The sequence below is a fragment of the Phaseolus vulgaris genome, chromosome 5 (genome assembly GCF_000499845.2).
Source record: "Phaseolus vulgaris cultivar G19833 chromosome 5, P. vulgaris v2.0, whole genome shotgun sequence".
Taxonomy (NCBI): domain Eukaryota; kingdom Viridiplantae; phylum Streptophyta; class Magnoliopsida; order Fabales; family Fabaceae; genus Phaseolus; species Phaseolus vulgaris.
In genome coordinates, this window is record NC_023755.2 from 3,880,115 (window position 1) to 3,892,188 (window position 12,074).

The window sequence follows — 12,074 nt, forward strand, 5'->3', positions numbered from 1 at the left end:
AAAAAATACAAATAGTTTAAAAAAACATAAAAAATGAAAGTAACATGAATTTGCAAAACTCTTTAAAATAATGAGGGTTTTAAAAACCTTTAAAAGTAACGAGGTTTTGAAAACCCTCGAAAGTAACATGAAGTTTTTGAAAACCCTTAGAAGAAACAGGGATTTCCAGAACCATCGAAAAATAATTGATTTTCCAAAAGTTATTCAAAACTATTGGTAATGCGTTAACCATGTTAGATTTTCTAGAAAATAAAAAATCACGAGCAATACACTTATCGAGAGTTAAAACCATTGGTATCACTAAGTATAATTCTTGTTAATTTTATTTTTTTTATAGTGTTATCAATAAAAAAATTAAAAAAAAACCATCAAATTAAAATATAATTTATAAGCACACTTTAGTTTGTTTACAAATTATAGAACATGGAAAAGTATAGGATAGAAAAAGAATATTTAAGAAGTATTCTAAATTTATACTTCTACAATCTCTTTCCACTATATATATATATAACAATTAATAATATGATTATTTTTTAATTATTTATTTAATATCTTTTATTCACCATTTTTGTTTATATAAACCCAACTTATATGATTTGTAAGTAACTATACGTAAAGTTACGAGTGACGACAATACGATCATAACATTATAAAAATTAATAATTTTTTTATTACTGGTTTTTACGTAAACATTTGTTTATAGCTTTGAATGTATTTTTTAGTAATTTTTTTCATTTTAATAATTATTATAATACTTATTTTTATAATTATATATATATATATATATATATATATATATATATATATATATATATAAAATAAGGAGTACAACTTAGTCTGGGATTCCGACGAATAGAGGTTCTACTCAACAGACCACCTACGATTCCTTTTACCTTCAACGTTTGGTTCCTCCCATCCTCGCTTGTTGTCATCCGTTTTGCTGCAATATTTGTTTCTGCGCTTTTTCTCCTGAATCTCGGTGCTTCAATTTCGCTGCAAACTGGCTATGGACTACGAACCCTACGATAGCAGTGGTGAGTTTCAAGTTTCGTACTTATCTCCTATCTGTGCCAAAATCCTGAAGACTTGTTGTAATTATAGAGTTAGGGCTTTGCTTTTCATTCTCACTTTACCCATTTTTGTTTTCTTCTTCTTGATGAGTGTGGGGATTTCAATTGGCGCCAAATTGTTGTCTTCCTATGTTTGTGGAATCGGAGTATGTAAAAGCGAGTAACTTAAGAGCAACTTTAGCGTGTTTGATTAATGGGTATAGCACCAACTCTCCGTGTTCTGTGGCTTGACCTGAGGGACAAAAGGATTAATATTTTACTTTAATTGGTTTGTTCCATGGTGTGTTATTGGAAATATTGGTGTGACATTGATTGAGGTAAAGAGGAAGACAGATTCGTTAAGGTGGTTTGAGAGCATGTGTGAAGGAGACCATTGAAAGAACTAGTTAGAAGAGTAGATTGCATGGTTTAAAGTACTGTGAAAAGGGGGAGAGGGATGACTAGAAGAACACTAGAGGAAGTTGTTAAAGCGGGATTTCATGGTGAATAATATTCTTGAGAGTTTGATCTTTAATTGACCTCAGTAGCAGTGAGCGATTCATGTAGCCGACCTCACCTAGCGGGATGAACTTTTTTTGTTGTGGTTATTCCATAATGAAGGTAGAAATATTCTTGTTAATTTACTTGTTAGCTTGTCTTCCTATGGGCTTTAAAGGAAGAAAATGGTGCCCTGAGAACCTGGGCATTTTAATGACTCGAGAGTCACAGGTAAGTAAGCCTTTGCCTCAATAAATAAACGCTTCAGAAAGAAGAAGCAGGAAATTATTTGGTTGTTTTGCCTGAAGGTGCCATATAAATTTAACTACTTAAGCATGACACTTTTTATAAATGTAAAATGATATAAATGTCTATCCCTTTGTTTACAAGGACTTCAATTTTTTTTCTAAACCCCATTTGCCATCCTTTTCTTTTTTGGAACTATTTGCATACAATTCTCTATATGATATAGTGTAATGCTGGCATGTATAGGTTGTGTTGTTCCCATGAGGAAATTTCGGTGCTTTTAATTATTTATCCTCTCTCTTAAGATAGTATGTCTTATCTAGTTAGTTGTTATGGTTAATGGAGTGTGTCCCAACTTTGTAGAAATAGTAAATGCACGCATGTTACTTTTGATGCTCCGAATTGTACTTACAACCTGTTTCTTGAGAATCAGAGATTTTTCACCTATTTCAACGATTCATGATCTGGCCTCACATGTTATACTTACATTGCATACATTCACTTGATTTCAGGAACTGATGATGATCTTCCACCAACTCATCAAAATAGAATCCCCAGAGGGGCACATCCTGCAAGGAATGGAAGATCTGCTGGAGGTTCATACCCTATGATGTATGGTGAAATTGATATGGAAACTCAAATTCACCAACTTGAGAAGGAAGCATACAGTGCAGTTCTACGAGCCTTTAAAGCTCAAGATGATGCCATTACTTGGGTATATTCTTTCATTTGATTCACGTATCTAATATATTTAAAATTTGTGAGATGATTTGATCAGGTTTAAATGACTGCTAAATGTCTTGCATTTCTTCAGGAGAAGGAAAGTTTGATTACAGAACTTAGAAAAGAACTAGGATTATCAAATGAAGAACACAGAGAACTTCTAAGTCATGTTAATGCAGATGAAGTAATACGAAATATAAGGTCTGATAAAAGTTTGAAACATGGCTTCTTTTTTAACTATGCTTCAGAAGTGAGATTGTCATTGCTTTTTCCATATATGCAATTTTATTTTCTTAATCGACACCTTATTGAACATTATTTTAGGGAGTGGAAACAGGTAGGAGGCCATCAGCCTAGTATGTTGAATATTGGGCAAGCTATTCATGATTCAATTCCAACTCCCACTATATCTGTATCTCGTAAGAAGCAGAAGATAATGCCGTCAACTCCTTTAGAAATTTTTGATGGGCCTTCTCCATTTCACCCCCAACCTGTGGCTGCACCCCTTCAGCCATCTTTGGTGGCAAAACGAGGATCTGTTTCTGGATCTAAGGGCAAGAAGCACAAACCTGTAAGCAAATGATAAATTTTCTTAGTGCTCTTCATTTCTGTTTAGCTTTACCGAGCTTGAGTTTGTCTCCTATGCAGACGTGGATTACACTTTTTAGTACTAAGAAATAACAATTAAATAACATTGTTGTTTACTTGCAGGGCCAAGTATTACTGGGTGTATCTTCAATAAAGCAATACCCGTCATCTGGACTTGGTGGAAGGAATCAAGTACCTAATAGAGCTTCTTCTGGTATTGATATGGGTGAGCTTTCTAAGGGAGCATTACAGGATTCACTAGTTGGTAGGAAAGTGCGAACACGATGGCCCGATGACAACAACTTTTATGAAGCCATTGTCTCTGACTACAACCAAGCTGATGTACTTATTCTCCCAATTTACTAAGAATTAGTTTCAGTTAGCATGTAGCTGAGAGGTTTATGTTTACTTCTAACTTTTCAGGGTCGATATGCTCTGGTCTATGACATGGGGACTGCAAATGAAACATGGGAATGGGTTAATCTGTCGGAGGTATATCTGATACTGATTACTGTGGTCAAATTCTTGTGTACTTATGATTAACATATCATCATCTCAATCTTATAATTACAAAATTATGGTTGGAAACATGTTTGGATTAAGAAATTTGAAATGGCAATCAAGCAGTAAGAGAACAGTTTGACATTAATGTTCTCATGGCTCCCCCTCTCCTAAAATGGGTTGCTGATTCCATTTCTTTGAAAAAGAGAGGCTTAATGGTCTTCTCTAAAAATGATTAAGCAAGTATGTTGTGGCAGCTAAAGGTTCATCTATTATCTGCTAAAGAACATTTTACCAGAATTAATATTTTATATTTATAGAAACAAATAGTTTAGCATTGCCAAAATGGTCTATTATATTACTTAAAAATTTGAACAGATTAATTTTTATGTCATGATATTATTATTTATATTTTGAGAATATCAATGTGTAATTTAATATCTATGACTGGTTCTAAAGAGTTTGTTAGGGACTTGGGTGTTAACGGGTGCTTAAGTCCAACATCAAGCAGAATGGGATGCTTAGTGGAGTTTTAGCTTCTAGTTCTATCCCCGTAATTGCTAGCTTTTAAGGGTGAGTTCTCCAAGTACTTAGGTGCTTATCAATTGGTATCAAAGTTGGTTGTCGATGTCTCAAAAAGAGCTACCTACATAGTTATGATTTATGAGGAAATTAAGTGGAGTGTCACGGGTAAAAGTATTGTAGAGTGACAGTTTCAAAGGCATTGTCTCTTAGAGGAGGTATTGGGACTTCGATAATATGGGGTACCAAAGTCTCATATCAAGTAGTATGGGATGTTCGATAGAGTATATAAGTGTTTGGTTCTTCCCCTTAATGGCTAGCTTTTGAGGGTGGATTCCCCAAGTATACGGGTGTTTATCTTTAAGGAAATGGTTACTCAAATAAAATGACCTTGTGCTGCTCTTTAATTTTTTTTATTTTATTTTTGGCATTGAAATTGAGAATAAAAACTGGCTGAATAGAAATTGTATGATGCTTAATACTTCGAAGTTAATGAATGCAGCTGTTGATACTATATATATGAAATGAAATATGTAGTCAAAACATGTTCTAAATTTTCAATTTTTTTTTAACCCTGAACTGTGGTGGTTATTTGAAAACACTGCCCTTGCATGTAGTGAACGTACAATACTGTGTAGAATATGGATTTTTCCATCCACGTGATATGCTGTGCATTGTTACTACTGTAATGTCTTTTGCTTATGCAGAAAATATTATTGTCACTGCAGATCTCTCCTGAAGATATTCAGTGGGTAGGTGAGGATCCAGGAATCAATCACGTTGGGGGTCTTCGCGGATCTGGTAATGCAATGAGTAGGTCTGTAGGGCGTGTCGGTGTTCCAGGAGCTGTAAGAGGTAGGGGAACCACAAAGGGGCAATCCAAAATGGAATTTTTTCCATCACAGAATGGAATTGGAAAGAAGACTCTAGATGATATACACATACTTCACACAGACACGCTAGTGAAGAAGGTTACTGAAAACAGTTCAATCAGAGTAGTACTCTTAGAGATTGTTTGATCTTATTTGACATATTTAGGTATCTGGTGAACTTGACAGGTAGAGAGGGTATTCAATGCAAATCATCCTGATGCACTTGAAATTGAGCAAGTCAAGAAAGTATTAAAGGTAAGGGACAAATATATATATGTCAGTGTGCCATTTCTTGTATTTTCTTTTAAATTGTGTGTACAGATAATTGATATGAAATGAACGCAGGATCATGAGCAAGCCCTTATTGATGCAATTGCGAAACTTGCAGATCTTTCTGATGGAGAAAGTGGTATTTTTCTGTTCTGATACCTTTTTTCAGTACCATCTGATATTCTTCCTTTCATGAATGGTCTCCTAAATTAGAAGTTAGAATAATGTGGAGATTAATGGATCTAGTTAGTGCTCAATAATCATAAATAAAATACTATAATTTGCATTCTTTCAGCATCATATTTTTGGGATGCTGGCTTAATATTCCATATTTTTTTGCTTACACAGGTGAGGATGGCCACCATTTGGCACATGCTCAACCAATGGAACGATGATGTTGGAAACCATCTTTGTAAATGGGAAGAGTTGGCATTATTATGGTCGCAAAAACTTGGGAAAATCTGAATTTCTGGTGTTATTATGCTATGAAGGTAATTTCCCTGACAGGCTTGGCTCATGTGCATGTCACTTAAATTGAATTAGGTTGAAAATTAGGTAGTTTAGTAATAATTATTCATTGAGGTTTTAAGAATTGACACAGCATTCTCCGATGCTTGTACACAACCATGATAGTGTATAAATACTTGTATTTGTTGTGTATTATGTATTTTTTTATAAGAGAAAACACTTGGGCCCAGGCTTGGCTTCTTCTCCTTTTGATGTTGTGTTTTGAATTATATAATCCATTTTTTTATAACATTTTCAACAATTTAAATTGTACAAAAGTTAAAATATATTTTAAATTGTACAATACAAAAAAGTATATTTTAAATTTTATCAAATCTGAAATATGATCCGAATTTAGGTTTATTAGAGTGAGCATTGATGTATGTGTGCATGTGGCTACAAATAGATTTAAGGAAAGTTCCACTTTAAGATTTAATCCTTCTTGCTTTTAAACTAAAATTGGAGTTTAATTCAAATTGTCCTTTTTAGGTTTATAATGAAATATATTAATAATAAATAAAAGATTCAAAATCACAATAAAAAAATACATTAACAACATTAAATATCATATTATTTTGTAAATTCTTTTTATTTTAATTACTTGATTAATATTTAGTCAACATTCATCTTTTTGTTTTCCAGTTCACTTTCATTTATACTTTGTTTTCCAGATCACCTTGATATATTATTTTCAAAAAGATGATAAATAATTTTTTGTTTAATTGCATTTTTATCTTCATATTTTTAGCTAATGTATAATTTGGATTGCTTGCATTGCTTCTCTAAAATTTTCAATTCAAATTAAGTTCATCTTAGAATTCCGTTCAATATTTCTTTTACTTTTATTTTATATTTTTGTTTAAAGATTTTATACATTTTATAAATAATGTATATAAATCAATTATATGTTACATCTAGGTAACATATTTATACCAATTGCTGGATGGAATTTTGGGGTCAAAGCAATTGGTGCAACTTTTTAAAATACAACTGTAGTTATTTTTAAAGTATATAAAATTAGTAAAATAGATATAACTATAAATAATTTTAAAAAATAGTGTAATCCCGTATAATTTCTATGATTTTAGAATAAATTTAATTTATAACTAAATCTTACATTGGAATGTGACATTTTTACCGTAAAAAATAATATTTATTTTAAAAATTGTATTTTAAGCACGACTTTTTATTATTATAAAGTAGTATCTAAACTTATTTGAATAAGTATAAGAAAATTATTTTCTAATTTTTTTTTTCAAAATAAATGCATGAATTGATGTTTTGACTGAATTTTGGTGTGAGTAACTAAATTTAAATAATTGAAAAAAAAGTGTTAATTCAATAAAAGTAATTAAAATTAATGAAACCAAAATTTTATGTAGGCTTAAATTATGAAAAATACTAACTAAGCCTATTTCTCAATTAATATGTGACATTTATTTTGGGCATATAGATAAGTACTCCCCAAAACACTCATTTTATTATTAGGAATAATGTAAAATGGAAGAGAAGTAAAAGTTGTTAAGTGATGAACCAAAAAAAAAAAAAAGAGATACAAATGTAACACATTTTATTTATTTTATTTCAAATACAATAATTCATGAAAAACCGTTAATAGTATTTATGTAATTTTTAACATTAGGTAAAAGAGTGAAATTTTTAACATTGTTTTGTAACTTTTTCCTTGCCCACCCCTCATTTTTTTTTATGTAAGTCCATCAATTTTCTTTGAATTTTTTTCCTTTCGTAACTAAAATTATGTTTTAGAAAATACATACGAAAAGTTTGATAAAGTTTCTATTAGATGACAGTAAATTACTCTTGTATACACCTGACAGTGAGCTTTCATTTCCAGGTCGAGATTCCATTATTTTAAATTAAAAAAATAAATAAAAAGTTAAATATTTTTTATTATATTATTTGAATGTTTCAATATCTAACAACCTAAATCATTAACACTTATAAATTAAGAATTATTAATTATAAGATAATTCAACATGTAAAGGTAACAAATTGTTTTAATTTATCTAATTAAATATATTAATTAACTAAAAATTAAAAAAATAATTATATGACTAAGTGTTATATATATAAATTTAAAAATACAAAATTTAAAATATAAAAATTAGAAAAAGTTGGTGAATCATCCCTGATGTACCATTTGGTGAAACGGGTCAAGATTTTCAATCTGTTTTATCATGATTTAAATTCATCCTACGGACCAATAATGAATGGAACTAACTTCTGGGAATGAAGAGCTTCTTGACTTATGAAAGCAATGTACTTTTTGCCCTACGCTTCATGATTGATTGCAACATACTAGGTGGAAATTGGATTGAAATTCCAGCCACTATGTATACAAATACGAATACCGATACGAATACGGAAAAATTAGATCGGGACCATGATTTATATATTATATAATTTTGAATTATATAAATTAAAAATAGATATTTATGTGCAAAAGTATGTTTCAAATTCTTTGGAAGCTGGAAGATATTTTTCATGACTAGTTTGTTCCTTATTTTTATAATCATAATAAAAATTTATACAATAAATTTGAGTTTTTAGAAAATTATTCGATTTATACCTTTTAAAATTGTGTTAGAACCATGTTAGAATTTTGAAAAATTCAACAAATATTTTTTGAATTGAACACTTCACCGATAAGTGTCCTACGAATGTCGTATGAGTGTCGACACCGATACGTGTGTCCGACACGGATGCAGTTTAAGAGAAGTGTCCGAGACATATCTCCCTCAGCGGCTTTTGGATAAATTGATGTTGATTTACAACTATGTGGAGATGGTTCGAGTAACAGGTGTTCCAATTTCCTTTCTACTTTCCAGAGGCCAAAGCATTAAGGTACTTTCACAACTTCTTAGGAAGACAAGACAGAAGAATCTGGTCATTCCTAATGTCAAACAGGTTGGGTCCGAACAAGGAACATTTGAAGGTGCCACAGTATTGGAGGCAAAGGCTGGATTTTGTGAAAAACCAATTGCTACGTTAGATTTTGCATCCCTGTATCCATCTATTATGATGGCCTATAATTTATGTAATTGCACTCTGCTGACTTCTGAACCCTCCAGAGTCCGTGAACAGAACTCCATCTGCAGAAGGGAATACTTGCTGAAATACTTGAAGAGCTATTAACAGCCCGAAAAAGGGCAAAAGCAGACTTACAGGAGGCAAAGGATCCCCTGGAGAGGGCAGTGCTAGATGGAAGGCAGCTGGCCCTGAAAATTAGTGCAAATTCTGTGTATGGCTTTACTGGGGCTACCATTGGTCAGTTACCATCTTTGGAGATATCATCGACTGTAACAAGCTATGGTCGACAGATGATTGAGCACACAAAAAAACTTGTGGAAGATAAATTTAGAACACTTAATGGCTATAAACACAATGCTGAGGTAATATATGGAGACACAGATTCAGTCATGGTACAATTTGGTGTTTCTGATGCAGAAGAGGGTGTTTCTGCTGTAGAACAGGCTATGAACTTGGGGAGAGAAGCTGCCGAATATATAAGTGAAACTTTCACAAAACCCATCAAACTAGAATTTGAGAAGGTTTATTTCCATATCTATTGATTAGCAAGAAGAAATATGCTGGTTTGCTTTGGACAAAACCAGACAACTTTGACAAAATGGACACTAAAGGTATTGAAACAGTTCGAAGAGACAATTGTTTGTTGGTGAAAAATCTGGTGAATGATTGTCTTCACAAAATACTGATTGACAAGGACACTAAGGGAGCTATCGAGTATGTCAAGAACACAATTTCAGATCTTTTCATGAATCCAATGGATTTATCTCTTCTGGTTATTACAAAGTGTTTAACAAAGACCCAAGATAAGTACAAAGTAAAGGCATGTTCTAGAGAACAACATACCTATAGATACTAAATACTATCTTGAGAATCAAATTAGCAAGCCGATTCTGAGAATTTTTGAGCCAATTATCCCGAATGCTAGCAGAGAACTTTTCCATGGAGATCATACAAGATCTATTTCAATTTCTACTCAATCAAACAATAGCACATTGAAATTTGTCAAACAGCTTACCTGCATTGGCTGTAAAGCTGTAGTAGGCAAGGATCATCACACTGTCTGTTCACATTGCAAAGGAATGGAAACTGAGCTATACTGAAAAGCAAAAATGAGCTATACTGTCTGTTCATATTTATTGAGTGATTGTAGTTGTTTTCTTCCTCAAGTCAAAGTAGCTAGGTAATGGACAGTTCTGAAATTTGTTACACCTACCATAATTAATGCAACAAAATGATACCTACTTTTGATAGCAGCAAGTTTTTATTTCTTTCTTTAAATAAAACAAATAAAAAGTTGTGGGTTTTGTGGGAAATTAAATTTAGCAAGATTTAGACAGAAACCAGACATGTTTCAAACATATTCTTTTGTTTGAATGAAATAAACAAGCATCATTAATTGGCTGGCTCAACGGTGAGTTCGTGAAACACTTTTTTTTAATCTATTAATGGAAACAAAACAGATCCTAAAACATGAACCTATGAAGAATGAAGTGAATCTGTTTCACCCCACACCACAAATAAGATAACATGTAAAATGATATATGAATCATCACACACGCATGCAACATTCCCTAGGTCTCATCCTTGCCAAACAAAAACTTGTCGTAAAGAACTTTTTTCAGCTTTTTCAGCTGAGATTTTGGTGTTGTCCTTGTAATGTATCTTCAGAATATATTTATTTTGATATTTTAAGATATATTAAAAGCCTTTTAATTTATTAAAATCAATGTATTTTGAAAACACAACATACCTACCAGCGAATCTGAACTCCATTTTGGATGCTCTCAAAATTTTATGTTTTTAGAATAAGTATTACAAAATATATTTTAAATTTTCTGAAAATGTTTTTTCATAGTAGAAATTCTTATTGTGCAGTATTTCAGAAGTTTATTATAAATTTTGGATAATATTGGAAATTCTCGGTACCTAAGTCCACCAAATGCAGAATGTCTAGGCCCAATATGGATTTCATTGGGGGTGTTTCTTTTCGCACCCCCATAACTTCCCTCAACACCCCATAAATTTCAAAATATCCAAATTACTCTTCTACTATTATATGGCAATGGACATCATTCTTGATTTTTTCTCTGGTTGGTCTGGAGAGCTCACGAAGGAAGTGCAGGTATTGAGAGATGAATTTTGACACTATTGAACTACACTAAGGGGAGAAATTGTTTGGGCTTTGGTTTTTTCTTTTCAGCAGTGTGGGTTTATGAGTTTGAGCTCATCTGAAATTGTGCAATTTGTTGATATTCTAAATTATGCAACCCATCATGAAAAATGAATATATTTAGAATGTATAATTTAAAAGTTAAAACCATGTTAAGGATTTTGACTTTTAAACTGTATAATTTATAAGTCATTTTTTTTCTTTCAAATTATACATTTTGAAAGTCAATTTTAATTTTTAGATTGTGCAATCCAAAAGTTCTTTCATAATAATGCAGACAGGTTTAGGTTTGCTTCACCAAGTAACATGTTATTGGAGGGGACAAAAAAAAGAATGAGGCGATGCAAAGAGATTTTCCCATCTATAAATTCAAATCCCAACCATGCTTTAAAGCAAATATCCCTTAACATTTTTGCATTGATTTCTTTCTCGACGATTGATTTGAAGGCCTAGAATCGCACACATTTTCCAAACCTTCTAATGTCACTTTTAAATTGTATATTATAAAAAAAAACTGAGATAAACAAAGATAAAAAGGAAAGACAAAGAATATGAGAAAAACTATTTCTTCTATTTTATTTTTCTTATTTAAATCAAAGCAAAGAGGGTAAATATATATAAGCAGTACACTCATTCTAGGTCTATCTAAAGAGACAACATGTAAAATAAAGAGTCAATAAAAGCTAAAATAAGAAAAGACAAAATAAAGACTAGACATATGTACTAAGAGAAACAACTAAGAATTAGAAAAGACAAAATTAATAGTAGCTTCATTCTAGAAGCCTTGTATCCATATCTTTTCTTAGCCCCCCACAAGCTGGGGAGCAAATATTGATGAGATCCAAAGATCGAGGACTTAAGACTTTGGTATAAATGTCAGTCAGTTGCTCTGTGGTAGATATGGGAAGCAAATGTATGAGAATCTTCAATTTTTCCTAATAATGTGATAATCTATTTCATGTGTTTCGTATGCTCATGAAACACTGAATTTGTTGCAATATATCTTGTTAATTCATTGTCATGGTATAAAAGAGATGGTTGTTCAAAAGTAACTTTGAAATCTTGAAGAAGATATGT

The 12,074-nt window shown here is 31.7% G+C and overlaps 1 protein-coding gene across 1 annotated transcript; it reads left to right on the forward strand.

The window, feature by feature from the left end:
- Positions 1 to 811: 811 nt before the first annotated feature.
- Positions 812 to 5,966, forward strand: LOC137834900 (protein EMSY-LIKE 3-like). The gene is made up of 10 exons (XM_068643128.1): positions 812 to 1,034; positions 2,306 to 2,508; positions 2,608 to 2,717; positions 2,841 to 3,087; positions 3,228 to 3,446; positions 3,528 to 3,596; positions 4,856 to 5,098; positions 5,186 to 5,254; positions 5,345 to 5,408; positions 5,618 to 5,966. Exons 1-10 carry the CDS (start codon positions 1,007 to 1,009, stop codon positions 5,662 to 5,664), a joined length of 1,299 nt encoding a protein of 432 aa, XP_068499229.1. The 5' UTR covers positions 812 to 1,006; the 3' UTR covers positions 5,665 to 5,966.
- The last annotated feature ends 6,108 nt before the right edge of the window (positions 5,967 to 12,074 follow it).

Coding starts and splice junctions, on each gene's coding strand:
- LOC137834900 (XM_068643128.1), top strand. CDS start 1,007: ATGGACTACGAACCCTACGATAGCAGTG. Junction 3,597..4,855: donor AATGGGTTAATCTGTCGGAG/GTATATCTGATA, acceptor TTGTCACTGCAG/ATCTCTCCTGAAGATATTCA. Junction 5,255..5,344: donor AAGTCAAGAAAGTATTAAAG/GTAAGGGACAAA, acceptor AAATGAACGCAG/GATCATGAGCAAGCCCTTAT.